This window comes from Malaclemys terrapin, chromosome 1 (genome assembly GCF_027887155.1).
Source record: "Malaclemys terrapin pileata isolate rMalTer1 chromosome 1, rMalTer1.hap1, whole genome shotgun sequence".
NCBI lineage: Eukaryota > Metazoa > Chordata > Testudines > Emydidae > Malaclemys > Malaclemys terrapin.
This window is the reverse complement of record NC_071505.1, coordinates 138907510-138920994: the sequence shown is the minus strand read 5'-3', so window position 1 is coordinate 138920994 and position 13485 is coordinate 138907510. Positions and strand designations below refer to the sequence as shown.

General features: G+C 43.5%; 1 protein-coding gene across 1 annotated transcript in view; it reads left to right on the top strand.

The window, feature by feature from the left end:
* LOC128843706 (T-cell surface glycoprotein YE1/48-like) overlaps nt 1-5069 on the top strand; it is a 40382-nt gene extending 35313 nt beyond the window's left edge. The window contains exon 6 of the mRNA XM_054040754.1: nt 4941-5069. Within this exon, the coding sequence (XP_053896729.1) occupies nt 4941-4969 (29 nt within the window). The 3' untranslated portion in view covers nt 4970-5069. The remainder of the gene's footprint in view (nt 1-4940) is intronic.
* Nucleotides 5070-13485: the final 8416 nt, after the last annotated feature.

Here is a 13485-nt window from a genome sequence, read left to right as displayed (position 1 = left end):
TATTGAAAATATTGGACTTAAAATCTTCATAGAACAGAAATAATTGGGAAAAGTCTCTGGAGTAGATCTGTTAAAGAACCTAAGCTTTGTCTACACTTAAAATTTAGGTAAACATCACTATTTTGGTCAGGAGTGTGAAAAACCACACCCCTGACTGACATAGCTATGTTGACATAATTACCAGTACTTGTGGCACCTTAGAGACTAACAAATTTATTAGAGCATAAGGATGCATCCGAAGAAGTGGACTGTAGTCCACGAAAGCTTATGCTCTAATAAATTTGTTAGTCTCTAAGGTGCCACAAGTACTCCTGTTCTTTTTGCGGATACAGACTAACACGGCTGCTACTCTGAAACCTATAATTACCAGTGTAGATACAGCTATATCAATGAAAGAATGATTCTGTCAACATAGTCAACTTCGTTCAGGGAGACGATGTTCCCATACTGTCAGTGTAGGCTGTCTCCATAGTGTAGACACAGTCTAAAACACCGCAATTCTCAGTGTTGCAGCACTATACTTTTAAGGTTCCTTGCCAACTAGTGGAATCCACATCGTCAAGTTAGATGTCCAGGCTCTCTATGCAATGTGTATGGAGAGTTAGGCACCTAAGAATGGGATCCACAAAAGCCAACACACTGATTGGGGAGCTAACCAGTAGGAAATGCCAAGGAGAGGGTTGTGGCCTAAATCACATCTGTGAAAGGACTTTAAGAACCTACAGAATTAGGAGGCATCTGAGCAGGGATTTTGAGGATCTCAGTGGGATATAAATGTTGGACTTAGATTCCTAAAATAGTAGTTAGGTGTCTAGGACCTGGATCTACAAAGTTATTTAAGCATTGCTGCTCTCAGCACTTAGGAGTCTACATTCCATTGAGAGTTGATGGTATTTAGACTCCTAAATCCCTTTTGAAATGATATTTAGATTGCTAAATCTGTTAGGTATTAAAAATCTTGGCCTATGCCTTTTTATGGACCTAGCTCTGAAATACTATTTAATCTAACTGCTTTGCATTAATGATCTCTTATCAATTTCTGACAGGTGCATTAGTAAACATGGCTATGATCCAAGCCAACTGAAGTCAGTGGGCTTCTTTCTATTGACTTCAGTGGGTTTTGGGTGAAGCCTGAAGTGAACAAACTAGAAAAGCAGTGATGATGCAGTAAATGAACAACATACACTCTTTACTCAACTAGTTACCATTATTTATAGTAATACTTCATAATAAATGTTCTAGAGAGGCTCCCGTTTGTTTAAGCCCTGAGATTTAATCTATTTCTTGGGGAGGACTCTTGCACCAGAAGGCACCACAATCCTTTTGAGAGTTGTTGGAGAATCTGTGCAAAAAAACAGTGCTTGCCTAGTAGGACAGCCAGTAATTTATCAGGGAGGTTACATAAACATGAGATCATTATCATGCCTAGACATTTCTGGCCTGGAATTCTCCCAGATACATAGTTTCATGGGGAGTTTCCTGCAACAGGCTGGGAACTTCTCAAGTAACCTGTCTCCCTTTATTTATTTTTCTAGCTGAAATCAGGATGTTCAGGAACTGCCAAATTAAATGAAATAAATGGCACTGGATCAGAATCAATGATTGATTACGCTTCTAATTCAGTGAACACTGCTTGTGTTTTATAATACCTGTACCTGTCACTAACTAATAAGAGCCTAGTCAAGTAAATACATTACACTGTAGCTAACGGACCTGCAGTCTAAAAGTGTATATATTATGACATATGAAACCAAAGGGGTAGTAGATATTTTAGTGATGTTATTAACTGCCTATTATATAGGAGGGTAACTAGCTTTAGAACATAACCACAGTGTAATTACAGAGTACTGGCACCCTATATACTGTGTAATTACAGTCACTGGTGTAACCAAAAGATTGGCCTGAGTTTGAGTTTTGGGCAAAGTTCCAAGCCTTTTAGTATTCTATTCAAACCAATCCACGCTGTCTCTAATTTCAGTGAGATTATTTTCGTAAGGATTTTCCCACACCATGTCTGGGATCAATCAATCAGCTTCATCATTCTCAGTTTCTGTCCTGTGTTCCTACAGTGAGTCACATGGCTGAGAGTATTGCTTCCTCCCGTGTCTCCTAACATCCTCCATAAGAAGCATCCTCATGAGTGAAAAACAAGGTTTCACTAAGGTTTTGTTTATACTACAGAATTTAGTTGTTGCAAATTATGCTGCCGTACAGCCCCTGTTGTAATTAAATCGCTGTTGCATGTCCACATTATGCTCCTTATGTCGGTGGAACACATTCACAATGGCAACTCTTGCATCAGTGCAGAGAGCAGTGCACTGTGGGTAGCTATCCCACCGTGCAACTGGGCACATGGTATTTTGGGAAGGGTTTGTGTGAGGCTGTATGATTGAAACATGACCAATTATAATCATTAATATTGCCACTGTTAGTCGATTGCAACACATCTTGTAAAAAGTGTATCATGTAAGGTGTCAATGGAAAAATTATGATTTGCTGGATATGATTACCCTATTTCTATGCATGTATCATTTTTGTATTGGAAGTTATGAATATTGACTAGGTATCAGTATTTCAGATGTGTTTGCTCCTAGACTAACACCCACCAATCCCATCATTCCATGGGCATCCTACTAGATTGCCAGCCACTTTTCAACTGTCCTGGTAACCTGCAACCCAGCCATCTCTGTCTGAAAGCATACTGCTGTTCAGTATTGTGCTGTGTGTTATGAACACAAGGCTGTAAGAGAATCCCAATGGGGGACTCCTTAGCTGGGGGTTGCCTTGAAGGAGCATATTAACACTGAGGCACAGTGATGTGTGTTCTGTTGTGTGCTGAGCCTGGCATTGTTTGTTTGTTCCATGATGTGAATCTTGTAATGATTTCTGTGTGTGCCCGAAAAGTAACACATTTTAAATCACTTTTTAAAGTAGCACTCGGTAATATGACCAAACTGACAGCTCTGAACAGTAACACAAGAATCCCACAGAAGTGTGTGTAGGTGGAGGGGGAGAGTGTCTGACAAGGAGTGTGTGTGTGAGAGAGAGGCAGAGATGGGGTGGGTGTGGGTGTCGGGGGGAGAGTGAGTGTGTAAGCACACTGTCTCATTGAGTTCAGACAGCAGCCGAAAGCAACCAGTCCTGAGGCAGAAGCTGGTACACAGACAGCTGGTGTCCCCCTGTCCCCATCACCCCAGCTCAGCAGAGACCGGTACACCAGCAGGGGGAGGGGGACACCTCAATATCAGCCTCCACCTCCCTCCCTGGCTCTACACAGCACAGCACAGCAGGAGTCTCTTCCCCGCACCCAGCAGCAGCCTGCCGACCACGGTGGGCCTAGTGCCGGGAGAGCAGGATTCTGCATTAATGTTTACATTCTGTAATTCCCTCTGAGTTGTCCCACAACCTCCTCTCCCCAAGAAAATCCATCCCCTCCCCTGTAGTCCAGGCAGGGAGCTGACATGCTTAGCTGGGCAATACCTATGTGATCTCTCCATGCTGAGGAATTTCAAAGCTTCCTGGGGCTTTGAAAGTGGAGGGGCACATACCTGTGTAGCTGGATGCCGGGCAGCGGAGTTCAAATCAGTGGGCAGAGCGGTCATGGTGGGCATTGTGAGATACCTCCTGGAGGCCAGTTATGGTGATGTAACAAATGCAGTGTCTACACTGATGCTTTGTCAATATAACTTTCTGAAAAAAGCTCCATGCCTCTTGTCGAGGTGGCTTTATTTTGTTGGCAAAGCAGGAGAGTTTTGTCAGTGGGAGGAGCATTGTAGTGTGTACACTGTCACTGTTTTGTCGACAAAAGTTGCCTTTTGCTGACAAAACTGTGTAGAGTAGACAAGGCTGAACTCTAAGATTCCTCCATTGTAGGAGCAATGTGGTGGCTGGGTTGGGTTCCTGCCAGAGGTGAAAGTGGGCCGGTATGGGCTGATACAGCGTACCGGTACGAAGTGGCCACTGATACAGGCCCTTATGCAGCCAATGTACGGGTCCTTATGATTTAAAAGGGCCCGGGGCTCCTGGCCACCACCACCGCTACCGTGGTAGTGGCCGGAGCCCCAGGCCCTTTAAATCGCCACCGGAGCCTCAGGTGGCGTGGGCCGGGCAGCGTGGAAGGGCTGCTTGGGGGAGGCTGACGCCACAGCCCCGCCCCTTACTCCTGAGGCCCCGCCCCTTCCAGGCTCCGGGCCCCGTATTGATAAGTCTTCTATGTTACTTTCACCCCTGGTTCCTGCTTTTATCCCCACATCACATTCTGGCAGCATTTCCCACCATCTGCCCACTTACCCAAATCAGAGACTGTCTTTGTCCTGTGCCTGTTTCTGCTATTGACCTAGGCACTAAAGTGACTAGTAAAAGGAATGAAAGAGACTATGAGGGTACTGATACTGAAACCATTAGTTTCAGAGACTCTTCTGATGTTGATTCTGATTTTGCTGAAACCAGTGCTGCTCCCACTAGTTCTTCTAGTGACAAAGTTGCTGTGCCCATGGCAATTACACCTTTTGTTGTAGGGTTTTTATATGGAGGGTTCTGACAGAGACTAGGGAAAAATTAAAAGATGAAGTGGCAGAGAGGTTCCTCTATCTCCTTCTGTGTAGTCAATACGTTACAGAAGTCCTGTTTTAGAGGACAGATAGGCAAAATGACCATCCTGAGAATGAGAAAAACTGTATTCTAAAAAATGTTTGGACACCAGCTAAGTCTTTGGTAGACAAATTGCTTACTGCAGAAGTTCAAGCATGTCAGTGGCTCCAGCCAGGCTTTGAAATTAACACCAGCGGCCTCATTAGTGATGCTTTAACCCAAACAACTGAAAGTCCCTTTGTTCTGAGCGCCTTGTGCGGGGGCAGCGCACTTCACCTTAGCACAGTGAGAACTTCCTGTGCAGATGCAGCTGGAACATCGCAGAGTAAAGAATTCTCCCTCTCTCTTAGCTCACATTGACCATCTTCTCAGAGGATAGACTCTCAACTCTCTTCTTTCCCCGAGGACATCTATGTAGGACTGACTACACAAGTGCACCTCTTAAAGTTCTATTCCAGAAATCCACTTGACAGACCTCTGGACATATATACAGGTATTGTCACCAAGTTGTCTTTGGGTCTTCCTTGTTAAAGTAGGTAATTGGTTTACTATGATTTACCTCTCCTGTCCTGTTCATGATATGAGTGGTAATTGGATTCAATGCATTTATAACTTTTGTATTTTTTAACTCTGGTAAAATTTAGTACAAGTGACAAACATTTGGGATGTAATATTTTGAGCAGTCCCTGTAGCATTTTGCTTCTGCATTTATTGCTGTGTGTTCTATGTCAATCTATTACAAATATACAAAATCACCACCAACCAGGGAAGGAAAGGAATGGGATACATATATTGATTTCAGAAAACTCTTTGGTAAAGTCTCAAGAAATCTTATTGAAAAGTTACTTCAAGTTGTCTTAGAAATCAGCATTGTCTCTTGGACTGAAAGCTTGAAGAGGGACCAGGAACAAAAGCTAATAAATACAATATATTGAATGCAGGGTATTCAGCTAATGCTGGGTAGAAGAAATCGGTGATTAGTTTTCTCATTATTTATGTGGAGGAGGGTGTAACTAGCATGTTAATAACATTTTCAAATGATATTAAAAGAAAAGGTGTTCTGAGCTCTAGCGGAGTTAGAGAAGTCATATAAAAGAGTTAGAAATATAGACTGGGCCCAACAAAATGAAATCAAGACAAACATTTTATTCCAATACAAAATATGTGCACCTGAAATCCGTGAATTCTTGCTGACAGTCCTTAGATATGAATTGTGGAGAACATGGGCTAGGCATTTTTGTTGTAGGGTTCTTGCCCTCTCACTCAAAGCTTGAGTTCGTTGACTATTGCGACATGAGGAAAAACCAATCTGAGCTGTTTTGGGTCTGCAGGGTGAGCAGGAGTAAAAAGTATGAAACCTTTTTTTGGTAATAAAGACAGCAGCTAAATACATACAATAGAATGAATTGGTTGGGTACATTCCATTTTTACACATTTTTGGAGAGTCCGATCATCCTTTACAGTTGTGTTTTTTGGTGGGGTGTTGCAGGGAATCAGGTTGCTTTATTTCAGTTTTCTTAAGGTTTATTTGGCTTTAGCTATTGATATGTTCTAACAGCTTTTCTTTTCAGCTTAACTAAATTTTCTGGAAGCAGATAAAAATGATAAGAATTACCTACTGAACGCCCTGCTCAATATGAAATTTTAATTCTTCTCAATATTCTGGCTCCCATAGACCAATCTATTAGGGCATAAAAAAAGGTTGTAATTTATTTATTTGTTTGCTTTTTGTGACAGAAATACACAGCTCTGTCATGTCAATTCCTCATTCAACCCCATCACCCACATGAGTCCACCAAAGAGGAGTCTAATTTTTCTATCCTATATCCCCCCAGAATGAGCGAGCAGGAGGTGACCTACTCAGAACTGAAATGTCACACTCCTACTCAACAGCAAAGCAGACAAAGAGCTGAGACCACCAAGGACAAAGGTACCTTGCATTGCAAGCTGTTGACTCTATACATGCGGGAGTTTTACTTAGGACCACATTAAAACATAGGCACTAGAGGCCCATGCCTAGGATCCCAGTCTCCTGGAATTATGTGATTACATTAGAATCCCAGCTTTAATTAAAAAAAATGCTAGCCCTCATGTTTGTGAAAAAAGAAAAAGGCTTAAAAATGTGAATTGGCCATAACCAATGCACTTACACCTGTCTGAATCTGCAAAGAGCTCGAAACAATGACTCTGAGAAGTTTGAGCTGCCCTATTCATCTCAATGGGGTGTAAACTTCCAGGCCCACTGCTCATGGAAGATGCACTCCAACACCACCCCTGCCGTGGAATCTACATGTGCCAGAAAAGAAAGAGTGAAGGAGGGCTGGACAGCCCATCTAAGCAGATGCACCCTTGTTGCTGAGGTTAACATTGGGAACTCCCTCTGAAGCCACCTTTTACTATTCTAAAGAGAAGGGGGCTTCTGCTGGTAACCTGTCTGTCTGAGAAGGGAGTGGATTGTCCTGCTACTGCTACTCCAAATGAGCAGTGCCACATGGGGGTGGGAAGTTGGAGCTGGAGAGGTAGGGTGACTAGACAGCATATGTGAAAAATCGGGACGGGGGTGAGATGGGGGGGTAATAGGAACCTATATAAGAAAAAGACCCAAAAATTGTGACTGTCCCTATAAAATCGGGACATCTGGTCACCCTAGGAGAGGGACCCTATGTTGTGGTCTGGCCGTACTCACCATAGTCAAAATTCTTCATCCACTATCTGTCCATTTTTTCTAATGGGGTATTTCAGGAGTTGGAAAGTTCTATGTTTGCTTTCTATTCTGCTTGTTAATGTCATGTTACTGGGAGACTTGGGATCCAAATGCAGGAAATAATCATGCAGATGTGGAGAGTTCACAGACTTACCAGCCAAAAAGGAAGTCTGTTTTCCCCACCACTCATTGGTTGTCAGAATTATTGAGCATCTAATTAAAAGAAACTCTTATATTGTAGGTTGCTGTATTTCACATCCACCTCACTGCCTCACAGCATAAGCCAGCTGCTGGGGGTTAGGAAGAAACTTCCTGTATGGGCAGGCTATTCCATAGTAGTCCATTATTGGGACACTGTCCTCTGAAGAACTGATGTGGGCCACTCCTGAAGACAAGACAGTGGACTAGATGGACTATTGGTCTGATATTCTGTGGGAATTGCTGGGTGGGTTCTGGCTTTGAGAATCTGCCGCAGTCTGGACAAGCCCCAGTCTGACCCTAGAGCCTCAGGAGAGGGACTCAGTTTGCCTGTCTTTGTTCTTGCTCTCTCTGTTAGATTCTCCTTCTCCTCTGTGGAGGCTCTTTGCAGTAATCTTTGGAATCCTCTGCCTGGCTTTGCTGGTAACATCACGGTTCTTGGGGGCTCTGGGTAAGTATTTTAGAGAAGACACTAAAACCCAAGTTTTCAAAAGTGGACACTGATTTTGGGAGCCTCAGTTTTTGAGTGACCAATTTGATCCACCTTGGGCCTGATATTTCAGTTGTGCTGAAACTCATCTCTCCCATTGATTTATGACACTGGTAATGAAATAGATTTTAATCTCTGGGTCAGAAATTCAAATCCAGGTCACTTTGAGAGGGCACAAATTGTTGCCATCTGCTGGCAATTGGATGTGAAATGAATCATTTATTATTAGCATTGTGGTAGCACCTAGAGACCCCACTTCATTTTGCTAGGCGCTATACAACTCTATAACAAAAAGACAGGCTCTGCCCCAACAAGCTTACAGACCAAGTATAAGGCTATACACAACAGGTGGATACCAATGAGCAGGTGTCCATCTCAACAACCAGCACCACAGCTGGGGATGATTATCTCCATGGTTCACAGTCTCTGCAGGAAGACTAAAATGTGAATAGGTCATGGAAACAACTCCTCTCTCATACCAAATGGTGTTCTCTCCAAAACAAAGAGGAGGCACATCCATGGGGCAATGTAGTGAAGCCAGCAGTGTTGGTACCAGTGGTTTACCTGTGCCACAGATAAACAATGATGACCCATGCTGTTCAGGTTGGCAGTTTGTCATCTTTCAGTAACACTACATTTACAGAAGGCCAATTCAGACAAAGCTACTAAACCTACAGTGGCACAGGGGTCCCTGGAGATCCCATCTAAGAGACGGAAAATACTAGTTCGCTGATCACTGCTCATGCTATGCTACTCCATACTGTGTAGTATGAAAATCTTTGTGGTGACTGAGAACTCTGTAGTAACAATTTGATGGCTCCCCCTTTATTGTGGCCCTCACTGGGCACGTTGTTGCTTGGCAGCCTCTCCTACTTAAAAGGAAACCTTTCTCCAGTATTCCCTTAACTCTCTCCACAGATAGACACAGCATGTCTGAAATCATTTCCTATTCTCCCCACAAATGGCAAGGTATGGAAGTTCGGGGTAGGTGTGTCAGGGGAGATCGCACACTGAACATTGGCCTTTGCATTCAGGGTGCCCAAGCATATGGCTTCACAGGAGACCCCAGCTTTCCTTGCACAAGCTTTGAAAGTTAAAAATATTTTTAAAATTAAAGAAGAATCTCATTAGTGTAATTTTTTTAATTATTTCTTTAACATCAAAAATAATTGGAACTGGAAATAAACTTACATCTCTTTGTCCTTCTATCTTGCAAGCCATTGGGATGTTATTTTCTGATTTTCCATCTAGTAAGCAGATGGCAGCAAAACTTCAGCCAGCAACATGGAATTCTGGAAAATCTTACCTGCCAGCAAATTATCTTGGAAAACCAAACTCGTGAGCTAGAGGAAATCCTAGAAAATCTCACATGGGAGAGAGATCATCTTCAAACCCAGAATATTAACTTCTTGCAGTCAAAAGGTACAGGACCTTGCCTTTGGCAGACAACTTCCCTCTTGTATTTAGCTTGGTAATTTTCAACAGAACTTCTGAAAGGGCATGGAAAAAGTGGAAAAATTAGTTATTTTTTGTTTCTAAAGTTCCCTCATTTTTTGAAATTCAATTTTTTTAAAAAATCAACTAGCTCTAATGAGTATGTTTTCTAACCAGAGAAATATAACCCAGCTCACCCAATCCCCAAGTCTCTGCTAGACTTGGTGGTGGTGATCAGGAGCCAGCTACTGCTCCCTAATCCTGGTTTTACACAGGCCCCAGCCCTGGGGGAGTTAAAGACATCTTGGGTTCTGTGGCCCCTCCCATTCTCTCTCCAGGTACATACCCTGTGCCAGGGCTTGAACATGGTGTTTACCAGCAGGAGACTCCCTCACTCCAAGGATATCCCTAGAAGCCAGTTTCCACCCTCTTGTACTACCAGAGAGTAAAAGAGAGCAGCGTCTACACCATGGTCTGATTCTAATAGCTTCCAGCACTTTTGTAGTCCCGGTGTTGACATTTTAGATTAATTAGAATGCTTTACTTTTGCATAGGAACAAGGAGAATCTGTCAATGTGCTCCTTGCGTACACTTTCTTCAAGGAAAGGGCGAAACAACTGATAACATACATAAGGGCCTACATTTTTCATTGGCATAACTCTATTGAAGTCAATGGTATTTTGCCAGCAGAGAATAATCCCATTATGTGTTGCAGGAAGAGAATTGGATGAAAATGAAGAAAAATCTTTTTTTTTTTTTTAATATTATAAAAACTCTTCAATTAATTTTTCAATTAATATTATTCTACCTACTCCATACAGGAACATTAAATCTTATCTCAACACAGAATTCTTAATCAACACCAGATGCTAATGAACAGAGAGATTGAGGGGCATTATGGGAATTAACTCACCAGTTGTTCACCTCTTAAGAGCAGCATTCAAATGCTGGATTTCTAGTCACAAGTAATATGAGTTTGTTGCAAATAGTTTCTCAGTCATTGTGGCCCTTATTAAACAAAGGATTTGAAGATGTGGGTCAGTCCCATTAATTTCAGTGCAATGTAAGCATGTGCTTAGGAGCTTTGCTGCATTGGGGCCAAACTAACGAAGGGTAGGTCCACACTTAAAATGCTACAGCAGCACAGCTGCGCCACTGTAGTTCTTCAATGAAGACACTGCCTCCGCCAACAAGAGGGGTTCTCCCATCAATGGAGGTAATCCATCTCCCCGAGAAATGGTAACTAGGTTCTTCCACTGACCTAGTGCTGTCTACAGTGGGGGTTAGCTATGCTGCTCAGGGATGTGGATTTTTCATACCCCCGAGTGACATAGTTAAACTTTCTAATTGTAGATCAGGCCTAAGAATGCTGTAACATGTTCAGCTTTGCTGAACTGGGGACTCTTAATGCAGTAAGTTCTGTGTGCTTCAGTCAGCTATTTGTAGATGCAATTTCAGCAAATTCAACATTTCCCAGACTAAACTGATTTTTGTGGAATTTTCCATTACACATTTCAATGGATAATTCCAAACCAGCTCTACAACTTGCCTTATATAATCTTGGCATATTGACCAGCTCACAGTTTGTCTCTCTCACTAGAAAGGGAGTGAAAACTTGTAAGGGCAGCCTGGCATTCTGGGGGAGTGGGCAATTTAAATTTCCACTCTTTCTGCTTCAGCCCCTCACTCCTCCCCTTCCAGCACACCGAACTGCCTCTCTTCACTTCCCATAGCCACAGGATGCCTCCTCTTCGTTCTCCTGTCACAGGGTAGCTGGTCAGGGTCAATAGACCGGGCCTAGTGCCCCGTGTCACAGTAGGTGAGCCTAATCCTGCCAATTAGAAGGGTCTGGGGTACATCTGGGACTATAAAGAACTGCTAGAGGCCAAGCAATGGAGAGAGTGATTGGGCTAGGTAGTACCTATGGATGGAAAGCCAGGGTAGAGTGGAGCTAGCTCCTGCAGTGAGTCCCAAAGAAAAGGACTAAGTGCTCAGGGAGGCAGCCCTGAGTCTACTGCTCCAGGAAGGGAACTGAGCTGACTAGAGCTGGGAAGCTGCCTGGTGCAAGGTGCTAGAGACTCTGGGGGGGTGGCCCTGAAGCCTGAGAACAAAGAATGAGTTAAAAGATGATTTTCTGTTTGTTTATTCACTTGTGCAAGAGAACAAACCTGCTTAGAAGAGACGTGGCATAGCTGAACATACTTGTCTGATAGCTGGAGGAGGTGGGAGAAGTTTCTCATGGTTACATCCTCCCATTAACTTTTTACCCCTTTACTCATACGTTATGGGGTAGGGAGTGTTTGGCAGGACTCTGTCCATACTGTAAGCATGAACCACTTCTGTAAGAGAGTAGTAGACATTTTGAGAGTGCTGTCTGCTAGTTACATCAAGTATATGAGGACATATGGTGTCTAGACTGTACCTGTTCCTGGTGTATATTGTGTTAAGCAATTTTCCAAGGAAAACGACACAATCTTAGCTAAGTGCTAATAACTAAAGCTGATCAAAAAATTTCCCTCCACCATTTTGTGATGGATAATTTCCTCTCTTCTTAACTGTTTGCAGTAATGTAGCTGTGTTGGTCCCAAGATATTAGAATGACAAGGTGGGGAGGTAACATCTTTTAGTGGCACATGAGTCTTTCATTTGGGGAGGCTACATCCAGGAGAGCCAGAAGCTCCCTAGAAGTGGGGGGCCCACCGGTGCCCAGACCTGTCCCCGTCTCCCCCTCCCCCAAACCACGCCCAGGCTTCTTCCTCCCCCCGAAGACCCACCTGCCACTCGCTCAGGGAGCAACAAAAAGTTGGGGGCAGGTGGGTGTGGCAGAGGAAGCAGCAACAACTGCAGGAGGGAGGAGATCCCATAGGGGCAATGTGGGGAGGACAAGAGAACAGCCATGGTGCAGGATATGACCAAACAATGGGGCGAAGACAGAGAACTGCACCAGGGGTATCTGGAAAGGCAGGTAGAGGGATGAGAAGGCCCAACATCCCAGTGCAGGCTGACGTAGGAAGAGGAAGGACCTTCGAGGGAGAGCACATGCGCCAAGGTCCACATGCACATGGGCAGGAGGAGAAAGACTGCAGCTGAAGGGCGGGGGAAGGCAGGCGGGCTGTGCAGCACTGGAGGTGCCAGGAGGACTTCATGCCACTCAACCCTCCCCCCAGCAGGGGAGGGGAAGATCGAGGGGGGGCAGGGCCATGGTCCGGGCACCGGTGCTCCCCCCACTTTAGGTAGCTTCTGGCACTTCTGCTCACAGGGTGCAAAGATGGAGGGCCAATGCACCTCCAAAGGGAAGTAACCCACATCTGGCATTTCCTCCTGCATGGCCAGCCTTTTTTATTTTGAGGAGGTTTAACCTCTTATATGTGCTGCCCATAATCTTTTATTGGACCAACTCCTTTTGGTGAAAGAGAAAAAGTTTCGAGCTACAAAGAGCTGCTATTTAAGAAGAAGAAGAAGCTGTGTAGCTTGAAAGCTTGTCTCTTTCACCAAAGAACAGAAGTTCGTCCAGTAAAAGATGTTACCTCACCTAGGTTCTCTCTCTCTTGTTAATAGTTTTCTCAGAATTACAGATTTATTTGAAATGTTTCATTTTTTATGAAAAATTATAAACATTTTTTTAATGTGCAATCATTTCCCTTGTTATCTTGCTATCTGTTCGTTTACCCACTCATTTTCCCTTTTAATATTTTTGCCACTAAAAATGTGGGAGAGAAGGGGAATGGGAGAGGGGGAATAAAAAAATTCTCAGGAAACTTTGAAAAACGATTTTTAAAAATTCTAAGGAAAATAAATTGGTATTTTTGACTATTAATACTAGACATTGTAGAGTCAGAGGGTAGAGTATCAGGATCAGCTCTCAGGTGGATTTGTTGGAAAGAGAACCCAATCTCTAACTGACTCTCACTCAGATCTGACTCTCTTCACATATATTTTCTCATGAAGGAGACAAGTGCATCATTTGTCCAAAGAAATGGATACAGCATGGGAAGGACTGTTATGAAGTTTCATCCGGTATAAAATCTTGGTCTGTGTGTAAAGAATATTGCTCTTCCCTGGGCTCCAG